This window comes from Macrotis lagotis, chromosome 7 (assembly GCF_037893015.1).
Source record: "Macrotis lagotis isolate mMagLag1 chromosome 7, bilby.v1.9.chrom.fasta, whole genome shotgun sequence".
Classification (NCBI taxonomy): domain Eukaryota; kingdom Metazoa; phylum Chordata; class Mammalia; order Peramelemorphia; family Peramelidae; genus Macrotis; species Macrotis lagotis.
In genome coordinates this window covers 209,461,161-209,475,054 of record NC_133664.1, presented here as the reverse complement: position 1 = coordinate 209,475,054, position 13,894 = coordinate 209,461,161, and the positions used below count along the sequence as shown (strand labels likewise).

At 39.9% G+C, this 13,894-nt stretch overlaps 1 protein-coding gene across 5 annotated transcripts in view; it reads right to left on the bottom strand.

Annotated features, from left to right (window-relative positions):
- Positions 1 to 698: 698 nt before the first annotated feature.
- Positions 699 to 13,894, bottom strand: part of DDX11 (DEAD/H-box helicase 11) — a 31,508-nt gene continuing 18,312 nt past the window's right edge. For 3 of the 5 annotated variants that reach the window (XM_074194668.1, XM_074194670.1, XM_074194669.1), the window contains 18 exons: positions 13,729 to 13,881; positions 11,383 to 11,429; positions 10,926 to 11,005; positions 10,477 to 10,521; positions 10,302 to 10,369; positions 7,000 to 7,038; positions 6,530 to 6,644; positions 6,294 to 6,425; positions 5,578 to 5,690; positions 4,978 to 5,050; positions 4,489 to 4,592; positions 3,521 to 3,670; positions 3,145 to 3,213; positions 2,662 to 2,762; positions 2,158 to 2,242; positions 1,609 to 1,672; positions 1,237 to 1,391; positions 699 to 1,138 (listed from right to left, as the gene is read on the bottom strand). In XM_074194668.1, the coding sequence (XP_074050769.1) occupies positions 1,109 to 1,138; positions 1,237 to 1,391; positions 1,609 to 1,672; positions 2,158 to 2,242; positions 2,662 to 2,762; positions 3,145 to 3,213; positions 3,521 to 3,670; positions 4,489 to 4,592; positions 4,978 to 5,050; positions 5,578 to 5,690; positions 6,294 to 6,425; positions 6,530 to 6,644; positions 7,000 to 7,038; positions 10,302 to 10,369; positions 10,477 to 10,521; positions 10,926 to 11,005; positions 11,383 to 11,429; positions 13,729 to 13,881 (1,623 nt within the window). In that variant the 3' untranslated portion in view covers positions 699 to 1,108. Of the gene's footprint in view, positions 1,139 to 1,236; positions 1,392 to 1,608; positions 1,673 to 2,157; positions 2,243 to 2,661; positions 2,763 to 3,144; positions 3,214 to 3,520; positions 3,671 to 4,488; positions 4,593 to 4,977; positions 5,051 to 5,577; positions 5,691 to 6,293; positions 6,426 to 6,529; positions 6,645 to 6,999; positions 7,039 to 10,301; positions 10,370 to 10,476; positions 10,522 to 10,925; positions 11,006 to 11,382; positions 11,430 to 13,728; positions 13,882 to 13,894 lie in introns of those variants that run through there. The other 2 variants (XM_074194671.1, XM_074194672.1) reach the window with 2 other exon arrangements.

Below are 13,894 nucleotides of genomic sequence, written 5' to 3'. Positions count from 1 at the left end.
GCTAAAATTAACATGAATCACAAGCTACATGAACTAAATCTGCATTTTAATTAAGATACTAATAGCTATGTTACTACATGACAGGAGTGAGCCCCCCCCTTTCTCCATTATTAAAGTAGATAGGGTCCTTTTCTTCGGAGCATAAGTAAGAAGTAAAGGGAAGATCCAGATATCCCAGGGTAGAGAGAACCACACAGCTAAGACTCCAAGAAACAGAGAAACAGACATAGGATGAATTAAAAGTCATTCTAGGAGCCCAATATCCCCTAATATATAGATGCTAATAACAATGAAATGGGGTGATTTGATTGCCATTGACTTTGAAAGGGAAACTGGAACCAAACCAGTACAGAACTGTCCTCCTTTAAACATCAGTCCCTTTTCTGACAGCAGGGAGACAAGGAGAGGTCCAGTAGTAAAAGTAGTAGAAATATGAACTAAGATTTTCTTTGTGAGGAAAAAAAAGGGAAAGGGGAGCTAAATGAGCTCAAAGGGGAGGTATACATAGAGGGTAGAAGGCTGGAATTAAATCTCTTCAAAAACCTTACAGAAGATAGATATGACACACAAAGACTGCTTCAGGAGAAATTTGTGATGGTCCAATATCATGACTGTGGCAGGTTCATGTTGGGTCTGGGCAGTGTTTCTCAACAAAGCAGCAGAAAGGGAAGCAAGAACTACCAGTAAAACCAAGTGCAAAAAATCCATTCTCCAATGTTTCCTCCAAATATTTTTTTTCTACTTTTACTAAAATGAAATTCAACCCACATCTTTCTCATGCCATAATTTCTCAGTCCATCTCATCTGAGAAAAGATCAAATCTAGAGCTGCAATACAAAACTTACAATGCCCTAATGTACCACCCATCAACCCATAATCTGCTCCAGTTTCAAGTCTTAATTTTTACCTTCAAGGTGGGTCCTAGAAGTCTTACTGTCCAGCTGTTTTTTACCAACATAAAACTACCTCCTTCCACCCTCAAACTGGCGGACAGGACACAAAAGAGCTAGGGGCTGTTTTGTCCTCTTTTTTTGCAGTCATGGCTCCTGTAGACATAATAATAAAATGTAGCAGGCGTAGGCATGTAGTGGGGAATGATGCTCATTTGTCAGGAAGGATCAGACTTCTCCCGGTGAAACTGGAAAAACAGAAGTTTCAAGAATCTTTTATTCTAGTAAGGGATTGTGGGGAGGGAAAGGAAGAAAAGACTGGAGGATGAGAAGAGCCAGATTTTACCTTCCGCAAAGCAGCAAAGGCTGGACCAAATGTGGCTTTGATTTCCACCTGGTCTCTAATCCAGCCAGGCAGTTTGGCTAGAATGGATGGACGGGAATAACGCTGGTCCAGGAGCACAATGCTGGCAAAATCTTGCTGATGCCGAATGGCCCGTCCTAAGATGAGAAAAACTAGGGCTCAGAGTAGAGAAGACTTACCCCCAAAGCTACAGAATCATCTGATCTTCAAAGAACCAATGTGCCTCTAATGAACTCTGAACCACCACCCTTAAAATAAGAGGGGTAAACAAGCAAAGCTAAATTCTTCCCACTCTTATTTCCTCTATTACCCCCCATGCTAACTCCTGGTATCCAAGATGCATGCCAGGCTCACCTATAGATTGGTTGACAGCTTTCATACACAAGTTTTCAATCAAGGATTTCCCTGGGCTATTGGGCTAGAGAAATGAAGGAAAGAAGCTTTCAGTACTATTTTTAAAAATGGAACCCATCTTGCTCCTTATAACATTTGTTTCAATATTCCTAAGAAAAAAATACTCCCACAACTAAGACTGCAAAATAATTCAAGATCCATATATATATATACACATATATATATGTATATATATATATACATACATATATATATATATATATATATGCTGTGCCCATACATGTGACTAGAGCACAGAAGAGAGAGACCAAAAGGACTGTTTGTATTATTACTATTCCTAATTAGAGCTTCAAGGTGGTTGCAAAGCATAAAAATGGCCATAGATTCCCTTTTTAATCTCAAAATAATCTTGCTCAGGTCTTGGGGAATTTCCCTGAGCCTGTTCAGTTATGGACAACCCAACTCTTCAAAGTCAGCATAGCCTCATAACCTCATCCATCCCAAATCAAAGCTTGGGAAAAGAATTTGTAACAATGACGAGACACTCACACGAGTCTGATCCAAGTATGCCATCTTCTCCTGCAGCTCCAGGGATTTGATGTTGGGGTAGGGCATGCCCACCATCACCACACACCTTAAAGAGAAATTAAACAGCACTTTAAAGTTGCCTAAACTCTACAACACATACTGTCTCCATTTACAGATGGAGAATGAGGTTCATTGAGGTTAAGTGACTCACATAATCACAAAACAAGTGTCAGAAGTGGAATCTGAGTCCAGGTGCTTCCTGAATTAAAATCCACCCATCCCACCTGCAACACCCAGTTTTCAAAGCCTAAAATGAGGATCTGCCTGACACTCTACCTTAACATCCCTCCTGCTGAGTTATGCTTAGTAGCCATCTGCCCCAGTCTCTCCTGGACTGAATTCAGACACACACCCCATCCAGTTTTCAACCTTCTACTCAGCCTCATCCAATCTCACTGTCCCAGGCTCACAGTCAGCTCCTGGAGGGCAGGGGAAGAAGAAAGGGAGGAAGGGCCAGAGTCTTACCGCCCCAAGTCATCAGAGAAGTTGATCCCTTCACTCATCTTCCCTCCAACCACTGAAAGGAGAAGGGCACCAGTCATCACACCTTTTACTTGGCTGCATCGCTGAAAAAACATCCCAGGTCAAGAAACTGTTTAACTAGACATTAGTTCAACAAATCAATCAAAAAGAATTTATTAAGTGTTCACTATGGGTTAGGCATTGTGGGCTAGAGGTCCAGAGATCTTGCCCCGAAGGAGTTCAGATGTTATCCATTATCAACTATTATGAAGCACCGACACATATCCACATAACCCTGCCCTAGCAGGTATCTCCTACCCTGAATTCATGTAGCCTGCACAGCATTGCTTGTTGTACTCTTGATAGTGTGAACTACACTGTCATCATGAATGATACTGAATTCTATGTCACCCTTGAGGGGTTTTTGTGGGCGATGTAGCCAAGAGCTAGAAGGTTGGACACCCCTGTCCCAACTACACCTCTTACCTTAATGCACTTGGAGTATTCAGTCAACACCTGTTCCACTTGATTTGCTCTGTTAGGCTCCTTAAATATCTAGAACAAATTCATATATATATGTATAGATAGATAAATATAGATCATCCACCCCCCCACATATATATGTATGACAAAAAAAAAGGGTTAAAGGATCACAGATTCCTAGTCCTCTTACTTATGAATAACAGAATGTTATGGGTCAATGTGCTTCCCTGGGAGCTAAAAGAAAAGTGGTCCTTGAGGAAAACACTAACTCATAGACTTAAGACTTGAAAGAGAAGTCTGGTATTTGTAAGCATCTCTGGGGAAGGCCATGGTACTAGGTAAATGCTTTTAATTGTGAGTATAGACTAAATAAACTTACCTTTTTCTTCACTGCCAGACGAGTTAGTAGACCACTCTGCTCCCAGTGTGCTTGTACCTTGTGTAGGTACTCGTAAGAGGGGAAAAAGCAGACCAGACCCCCGGGGACTACATTGCACAGGTTGCAGAGGATGCGGCCAATTTCATCCATCTGAAAAGGGAGAAACAAGAAGCTCCCTACAATAGCCCTTGGCTGGAAAAAACATTGTCCAAAACAGAATTTTCAACACACAAGACCAAACCCAATATCTGAGAGTAGGTTAGACAGTGCAGGAGAAGATAACCAAAGATCAAACATGTTTAGAATATGCTGCGAATCTTCTCCACTCTTTACTTGCTTTGGACCTTCCCACAATAATTAAACCAGGGTATTAGATATAGCACTTATATGTCAACTTTACTGTGTTAAGGGCAGGATTTCAAAGACAATTTTGTTACTTGTCTCATACAAAAAAAAAAATTGGGGTTTTAGAGCTTAAAGTTTCTTTAAAGGAAAGAGGGAGAAAGTTGCCCTCATCCCTTTCCCAGTTGGTACATATCACCAATCTACTTGAGCAATGAAGGGACTAAATGTCTTATTCTAAAATACAGATAAAATTCTAAACTCCTCCCTTTTCTTGAAGCAACTATGTGGCACAGTGGATGCAGGAAAGGACCCAGAATCAGAAAGTACTAAGTTCAAATGTGGTCTCAGACACTAGGCTGTGATCTTAGGTGAACCATTCAACCTCTATGTGCCTGTTTCTTTAACTGTAAAATGGGGATAATAATAGAAGCCATCCTGCAGGGTTGTTTTGAGAATCAAATAAAAGAGTCTCTGTAAAAAGCTCTAGGCACAGGTCTGGCATACAGTAAACACTACATAAATGTTTATTTATTCCCTTCACTCACTCTCTTAGATCAAAATGGGTTCTACTCCTTCCACTTTACAATAATCTTTCTCCTACAAACAAGTAGACTGGTACTGACCATCTGCGGCAGCTCTCGCTTCTGATAGATAAATTCCAGCTGCTGATTGGAGGGCCCACTACAAAGGACAATGGGTAGAATATTGTCTGGTGGAATGACATGGCCTGATGAAAACCAAAAATAAAGACAGAGATGAAGACCAAAGCTAGAGGCAGCACTTATGCAAAATCATCCCTGCCTTCCAAAGGGGGTCTAGGATGACATGGAAGGATAGATCTTTCTCTTCTAGGAGAATATTCAAATCTATGAACTAGGAAAACATGGGCATGATAGGGATACAGTCAGCCAAAGACGAACCATCCATGGTTAGGGTGAGTTTTTCATTCCTATCAGAGCCAGGTCTGGGAAGCAGGTCATAATTAGGATCAAAGAGGAAATAATTAAGCACCTGAGACACAAAACCCTCAAACAGTACAGTCCCAAAATGTAAAATCAGGGCCAGTGGGTAAATGTCCCTCACTATAGCCTATCCTGGACATGTAAACTCACCACAAGAAAACTCAATCACACGCTCTGTTCCAATCCCAGAACATTCTAGCAACTGTTCCCGAAAATCAGCCACCTAAATAAAAACAATGATACAAAAATCCAATGACTACTGACCACTGGGACTAATGGCAATAGAAGAGGAGTAGAAAAGAGTGTGTGTGTGTGTGTGTGTGTGGTGTAGGTAGAAGAGGGGAACCTGGAGAGTTGGAAGATCATCTAGTTCAGGATTGTTCTATAGAACAACTTCCCCAAAGTCAGTGTGCTAGTAAAAAGAGCCAAAATTGAGCCAAAATTGAACCAAACTCTTCTGACTTTACTGGGAAAAACAGATTGCATATTGTAACACTGGAAGAGCAGTACTGTGGGCAAGGTAGCAGGGGTGAGGGAGCAGAGAAACAGGTGATTTCTCAGGGAGAAAGTCTAGGTCCCTAGGGTGCTGAGGCAGGCACAAATAAGCCAAGAGATGTGATGAAGTGCAGGGAAGCACTGCCACCCTGTGGACACAGCATCCAGTCAGCTCTGGTCACCCTTTACTGAACATGCATTATACCACCCCCTCAGAAAAGAGAACTAAACATGAGACGTCCTCAGGGTTCTCACTGGTTGCATGGTGCCCCCGGCAATGATCATTGCCCGACATTCCTTTACCACTTGGGCGAAGTGCACAGCAGGATTCAGGAGCAGAAATCGGAGGCTGCTCTGACCAAGGCTGCCTAAAGTAAGGCAAGGAGAAGACAGTGTCATGAGAACAGGAAGTTCTCAGTCCTACGGTCTCCTCTTCCTTGACTAGAGCAAAAAAATGGACACAAAGCCCTAGAGATCCTTTCTCCACGTTAGGATATGTGAGAAACAATGACAAACTAAGTTCTAATTCTGCTACTCACATTTAATACCTTTTGGACTTTGGGCAAGTCACAAATTCCCTAGGCCTGAACTCCCTCAACTATAAAATAAGGGAGTTGAACATGAGATTCTTTCCACTTAGAAGCAATGATCTTACAAATCATAATCATTTTCTGAGATCCCACTGTCTTTAACAATTTTCCTTCCTCATTCATTTATATTTTTCAAGGTATTTGACAGTGCCTGAAAATGTCTATTCTATTACTCGCTTCTAACACCATTCCCACTCTTCTTGAACATGAAGTCTTTTTTTTAAGGTATAATTTCCCTTCTCTGGGGGATACATGAAACTGACTGTATCTCTTTACTACCTCATAATGACTTCAGGGGAGAAAAGTGGGAATTTCTACTCATGTATTCCACTGGGTCCAGAGACAGTGAACCCAGAGGCCTAGGCTTGGTGGTAGGATTACCTTGTTTGCTCACAATTATCCTGCCATCTTGGTTGGCAGTGGTAAGAGCTGCAAGGAAGCTTTCAATTTGCATCAGTGGAGAGCCAAGCCATGGTGGTCTGCTCTCATCCTCTCCAGGAGAGGATGGTGCAGCTGCCAAAAAAAAAAAAAAAAAAAAAAAAAAAAAAAAAAAATGTCTATAAAGTGGAGGATGAAAAAACTTTAACCTGACTTCTTCCCTACCTTCCCTGACTCACCTCCAGTCCCAGGCTGAAGGCTCTGCAAGAAGTTTTGGAAACCAGCCAACTTGGATTGCTCTTTAAAAGGTGGAAGGATAGAGACAGCATCATATTCCTTGGTGAACCCAAACAGCTGTATTGGGACAAATTGCAAATACACCCATTTTACAGATCAAGAAACTGGTGCTCAGGGAAGATTAAATACCTTCCAATTCAAATACCATACAACCTGACAGAACCAAAGTCTTATGATTCCAAGAATAATAACACTATTGTAAGCAACAAAAGGAAGAAGGGGAAGGGAAGAAAGATGGAAAGCTACATAGGCAAGTGTTCTGAATGGAAAGGAACAATTTCAAATTGCATTTCTAAAACACCAAGAAGATACTAACTTGTCAGGGAAGTGAATACTATTTCCTTGTGCCCCAAATCTGCTCAATAAAGCCCATCTAAACTACAAGATGTTCATAAGAAATGAGAATATTTACCTTTCTACTGATCATGCTCTTCTCAAAATATCGCTGTACCTGTAGAAACAAGGAACTAGTACAAAGTCCCAAATGTTAATACTAGTGAAGAATGGCAGTAGCAGAGACTACTGACATCCCCAAGATTTCATGTCAAAATGTTCTTAAGGTTACTAACAAATGATAAAATAGGTTCCCTTCTGTACACCACTCTAGTGAAGGTTCAACCAAATACTGAAACAGCCATATGAGGCTGAAGAAATAAAGAGAAAACACCTGGGGAAATCACTCAGACTGATTACAATCAATTCACCTTCTCACACCAAAACACCTAGCCAAGATACATATCAGGAAATTCTCTAAAAAAAAAAAGGTAGGTACCAAGGTCACACCAAGCTTAAATGAAAGGTGTGCACTTCAATACAATTCTAGGGCTTAATATGCCTGTTATTTGGATTTATACATGTAGAACACTTCTGTCTCTTTGCTATTTAGGAACTAATCCTTATTTTCCCCAACCCCAATTTTCTTCTAATAGACTATCCTAATTTAATTCAATAATATGTATCTACCGCTGTAAGGCACCTTAAATATAAAGGAGGGGACAAGAGTACACCAATAACTCACAAAAGGCAGGATGTTGTTAAGTGGCACAAATGGTACAAGGTCCTCCTCTAAGGGGCTCTGTGGAATGACACTTCCTTCTGAAGGGTTCAGGGGAACAGATATTGAGAAGGAAAAGTTTTTAAACTAGGTCTAATGAAGGCCAAGGTGCTTCGAACAGAAGGAACTGCTTCTGGAAAGGTACAGGTATGATAAAACACAAGGTAAGTAGCTAAGCTTAATGAGGATACGACAGAATGAAGAAAGCACTACTCTGTGCTTTACTCAAAGCTGCAAAGTGATTTAGAGCCAAATTGTGATAGATCCTGCATACCAACATATGGAATTTGAACTTTATTGGTAGGTATGGGAGTCTATTCAAGGCTTTTGACCAAAGGAAGTAAATTTTAGGAACATAAATCTTAAGGAGGTAAGTAAGAAGAATTGGAACATGGGCTAAAAATTTCTGGTCAAGACAAAATTACAGGTAGTATAGACAAAGTAGAAAAACTCAAGTTACTCAGACAGATCTATGATCTCATGGAATTGAATATTTCTTACATCCAATCCCTGGGCTGACCATACTACATGACTCTTATCTATGTCCTGTCCAATTCTTCACAACTTTATCCAATCTACAAGGAATTGCTCATTTTCTTCTAATACCTTAAGGATATCAATAGAGCACTCAGGCTTTCTAGGTGATACCTTCTATTCCTGTTCTTTATTAAAATTCTTTAGTGCTGCATCCTAATCACCCACAATCCTTCAGAGGCTATTGCTTTCAAGAAATCAGAGTGGCCTCTTTTTTCCAGGTCTAGTTACACAGTCAGCCAAAAGCCTATAAGCACTGAGTAAGAGGTTTAACTCAAAAAAGTATACGGGCCCAGGAACTCAAATGTTCCAATACATGAACAAAGGTAGCTATGTCATTCTGACCCCAAACCAAGACCAGAAGCCTTTAAAAGTTCAGGTCAGAAGAATAGAAATCAGATCATGTACTACACAGTGAATTTTCTAAAGACAAAGGAAAAAGAATTAATGGTGCTTCAAGGCCTCATTCAGAAGGCAAAAATAGTACAGATGTGTATTTTTGTTTTTTTCTCCATGTATAACTTATGATGTAAATGTTTCAAAAAGGGAAGACTTAGAAAAATTACCCTTGGAAATTACTGTTTAGAAAATTAGAAAATTGAGTTAATTTTTTTTGCAAGGCAATGGGATGGGTGGCTAGGTGGCACAGTGAATAGAGCACCGGCCTTGGAGTCAGGAGTACCTGGGTTCAAATCCGACCTCAGCCACTTAATAATTACCTAGCCGTGTGGCCTTGGGCAAGCCACTTAAACCCACTGCCTTGAAAAATCTAAAACAAACAAAAAAAGCAAGGCAATGGGATTAAATGACTTGCCCAAGGTCACACAGGTAATTTTTTTTAAGTGTCTGAGGTTACATTTGAACTCAGGTTCTCCCAACTTTAAAAACCAGTGCTCTATCCATTGCACCACCTAGCTGTCCCCCAAAATTGGGTTAATTTTTAATTGAATGTAGTTTATTTAAAATATTGAGTTTATAATAAAATAAGTTTGGTGTTTGTAACTAACAAAAGCTTGAACTGGGATGGTTAAGGTTGGTATAGAATTCCTTCTCCAAAGTAGAGAGTCATGAAATCTCAACATTAGAAGAGACCTCAAAAATCATCTAGTCTAAAATGCTGAAACATGCTGTCCACTTCCCAATAAAAGAGGTGATGAATTCAGAGTGCAGACAGAAGTAAATGTTTTTCATTTTCTTTTTATTTGTTTGGATGTGACGAAGGTGGAAATTAAATTTTTGTAATGGGTTGTGTGTTTTTGCCTTCTCAATAAGAGAAGAGGTTGAGGAAGAGAGACAATTTAGATCTGAAAATAAAACTGAATATAAAAAAAATCTAGTCTAATTTATAGGCATTCACTTTATAATATATATATATATATATATATATATATATATATATATATATGTATGTATGTATGTATATAATGGACAGGTCTCAACAGCTGATTAGAAATCAGGAAAAGAAGACAACAAAAATGACTCTGAGGTTTCCAGCCTGGATGAACAGGAAAATGGTAGTATCATTAACAGGAAAAGGGTAAATAAGAAAGAAGTAGTAATTTGGTTTAGAAATAATGCTTTTGAGATGTCAATAAAATAGGAAACTACAAATAAGGGTCCTTAATAGGAAGAAATCTGAGGTAATATAGAAACCAGAAGGAAAAGAGACTCACTAGAATAAAGACAGGAAAAAGATAGCAGACAAGACCTCAGAAGATCTTTTATTAGCATTCTGATCCATTACAGTGATGGACTAGGACTTGGCTTTTACTAACCTCTTGATTCCAATGGGACCCTCAGATATATCAGATGTCTTCCCTGGTTAATTCTATGGAATAAATCATAGCTACCTATGATCACACTTCCCCCCCACACACACACTTTTATATACCTTTAGCATTCTTGGTTCATATATTTTGCATTTACTGATATGCTACTTTTAAGTGTTCTTAATCCATTTTAAACATTTTTGTTATGTATTCCCAACCAGACATCAAGCTACTTCAATACAGAATCTCTTGCACAGGATTTAAGACAATGGTCTATTTGTGCTAAGTGAAGAGTGATCAAAGTTTTCTGAAAGAAATTCTACAGATGAACCTACCTGGCACACACATAAACTCTACCTTGAATAGGTTGATATTGTCAATCTGGTTCTGAAACAGGAAATCATTGATGGTCTTCAGTTCAGTCCCTAAGAGTAAAGAAAATGAAGGTTCCTAGTATTTCTGAGTTCTGCAGATCTTAGCTTCCAGGTTTCAACTTCCTACTCAGTCCTAATTCAGCTAAGCATCATCTTACCTGTTTGAGAGGGATTCTGAGTGTTGGGATTCTGTTTCACATTTCCTGGGAAAAAAGAAATCAAGCCATGACATGAGATTTCTACAACTCAATTCATCCAAATACTCAATAACAGTAAAGGGAAACAATATGCATGTACATTCATATACAAACATACACAACACATGTTTCCTAAAGGAATTCACAGACTTCTAGATTTCAACATCTTTTTACACCATGAGGGAGAGAAGTGGGAAAATCTGATTTTACAGAGGTACAAGGAAAACTAAAGAACCAACTCTGGGACCATATCATGAGTCATTATAAAGGCAACAGTACCCAGAAGTATATAGAGAATGCCTGCCTCAAGCATTGTATGGTCTACACATGCCATAATAAATGAACAAGAAAAAAAGGGATTAGCTGGTTTAGAAATATAGTGGATTAGATGGGACTAGAACTTCTCTTACCACCCAAAACAGTCACAAATTTCTCCAGCAAATACAAAATTTGTTTGATGTACATCAGGTTCTTAGCCTTCAAAAGTTTCCTATAAAAAAGCCAAAAAATATCAAGTACCCTTAAAATAATACACCCACACCCCCCAGCCCTGGTTCACTGGTTGCTCAGCAGATTCCTTTTGTCTGTAACTTTTACAAATAGGCAACCCACTAGGAAGGCATGCCCCAGGAAAGAGCAGATGCCTGCTGTCTCAGGACTTAATTATCAGTAAGAGGATGAACCAAAGGCTCCAATTAAACACAGGACTGTGATGGGAAACATGCCACTATCAACTCAGCAAGGGTTTTGCTCCAGGGCTGCACAAGAGAAAGTATAGGTGAAACTCTTTTAATCTGTGGGAGTTAAGACTTAGTAGAAGCCTCAGTCTTTGTATCATCTCCATTTATACCTCTGGGGGAAGCTCACCTGTATCGCTCCATGTACTGGGACAGCTGAGAGTGAGCCTGGAAGAGCTAGGAGTGAACAGAGAAAATAGCTGTGAAAGAAGGACTCGGTCCATCCTCAGGTGAGCTGCCCAGGGCTGAGGCAACATTCACAAAAAAGTGAAATTTCCAACCAGGTCTTAGGTATGGCAGTGAGGGATCACAGGAGTAGAGAGAAGTAAAGAGAAGCATAGGGCACAGATGCAGAATGGGCTAGACCAACAAACATTTCTGAAGCACTGTCTGACATCATGTCAGACACTGGGCTAAGTACTGCCTTCAGGGGCTGACATTTACAGAAAGAGATACATATGAACAACGGACAGAGTAGATAAAAGGTAATCTCAGAAGGGAAGGCCTCCTAGAGGAGGCTGAGTCTTGAAGGACCCCAAGGATTGATTCTCAGAGAACTGAAGAGGAAATCAAGTGCAAAGGCAGGAAGAAGAGCTCAAGGGGTTGTCTATGAACAACAGCAACGTGGTTGGACCATGGAATAAGAGCCTGGAAAGAGGAAAGTGTCAGGTTGTGAAAAACATTAAGGGCTACACAAATGACATGATAGTTGGGTCTAGAAGAGAGGCAGTTTGCTGAGAGACACACCTCCACCTTAGGAAAATGATTGATAACTGTGAAGAGAATGGACTGGAAGATGGAGGGTGACCTGAGGTTGGGAGTCCAACTGGAAGGATATTTCAATAGTGCAGGCAAAGAGATGAACTAAGGTGGTATCTGAGTGAGTTGAGGTAAGAGAAAATAGAGGAAAAGATATCAGAGAAAAAAGTTAGGATATTTAGCAACTTATCAGTCAAATGGAGTAAGAGTGAAGGACTGAAGATTCCACCAAGATTGTGAACCTGAGTGACTAGAGGGAGAGTGGCATCCTACAGAGTAAGAGTGAAGTTTGGAAGAGGTGAAGGTCACTGGAGAAAGATAATGAATAATATTTTGGACATGCTGAGTTAGAGATGTCTACAAGACATCAAGTTCAAATATCTAAAAAGCAGTTGCTGATATAGAAATGGAGCCCAGAAAAAAAGACAAAGGGACTGGATCATTTGCAGGAAGATGATAATTAAACACTGGGATCTGATGAAATCACCAAATAAAAGAGTATAGAAATGGTCCCAAAGATAGACCTCTATGGATCTAGAGGGCAGTTGGATAGGGTGCAGGGCCTGGAATCAGGAAGACACAAGTTCAAATATGCCAGAGACATTTTCTATCTGTTTAACTTAACTTGCCTCAGTTTCCTCCACTATAATATGGGGATAATAATAGCACCTATTTTCCCAGGGTCATGAGGATCAAATGAGAGAATATTTTTAAAGTGCTTTACACATAAATGCAGGTTCCCTTGTTAAGTCTTTTTTTTTAAAGGTTTTTGCAAGGCAATGGGGGTTAAGTGGCTTGCCCAAGGCCACACAGCTAGTTAATTATTAAGTGTCTAAGACCAGACTTGAACCCAGGTACTCCTGACTCCAGGGCCAGTGCTTTATCCACCGCGCCACCTAGCTGCCCCTTGTTAAGTCTTAAACAAAATGCTTTCTACTGAATGTCCACATGAAATCCAATAATCACCCTTAGGTCTCATTAAATTATCATGAACCTTCTTATCTATTTATATGTTGTATCTCCCCAATAAAATGCAAACTTCTTGAAGGCAGGAATTTTTTGTTTTGTTTTATCTTCATATCCCCAGAACCCAGGGACAGTACTTTGTATATAGTAAAAATGTAAATAATGCTTGTGGAACTGAATTAGTTTCAAACCAAAAATCTGGGACCCAAGAGGAAAATAGTACTCCTTGATAATTTATACTTGTTCAGGAAAAATGTCTAGCAGTCTCTAGAAGTTTATACCCTAGCCTGAAGACAGCCTGCTCTTAGGTCAATATTATATATTATATTAGGCAGTTCTCAGTCAAGATTACCCACCATATTCTTCTCACAAAAAAAGGTCAAACAAGAAATTTCTGCTAAGAATCAATGTAACATTTCTTATGTGGTAGGCAAGAATTTAAGAGCTCCCTAAAGTCAGACTGGTCAAATTAATAATGGGCAATACAAAAACAAGGGAAAAAACCATTTCATCTATGTTATGATCACAGACCAAGCAACTCCAATATTTCTCTGAGTTCACTACATGGCTTTGAAAAGGTCAAGGGACCTAAACCTGATGTGAGGATAATGATACTCTTTTATTCAAAATACATGACACCATAAGGACATATATAACACTGCTCCCTTTGTCAAATGACTGCCCCTGGTGCCTTTCCTCACCCTTCTGAGAAAAGCATACATCCTTAGGGCACCACCATTTGCTAACTCACCTGAGAACCGCTAACCTCAGCACTGTGGATGCTTGTGATAGAATCAATCAGGTTGTGGGCTTCATCAATGATCACCACCTGTCCCTGAAGTTTAATGCCAGCAGCCTGACGGGTAGCTGCATGCAGCAGCATTTGGTAAGGGAGAACCACCAGCTACGGGTTAGAG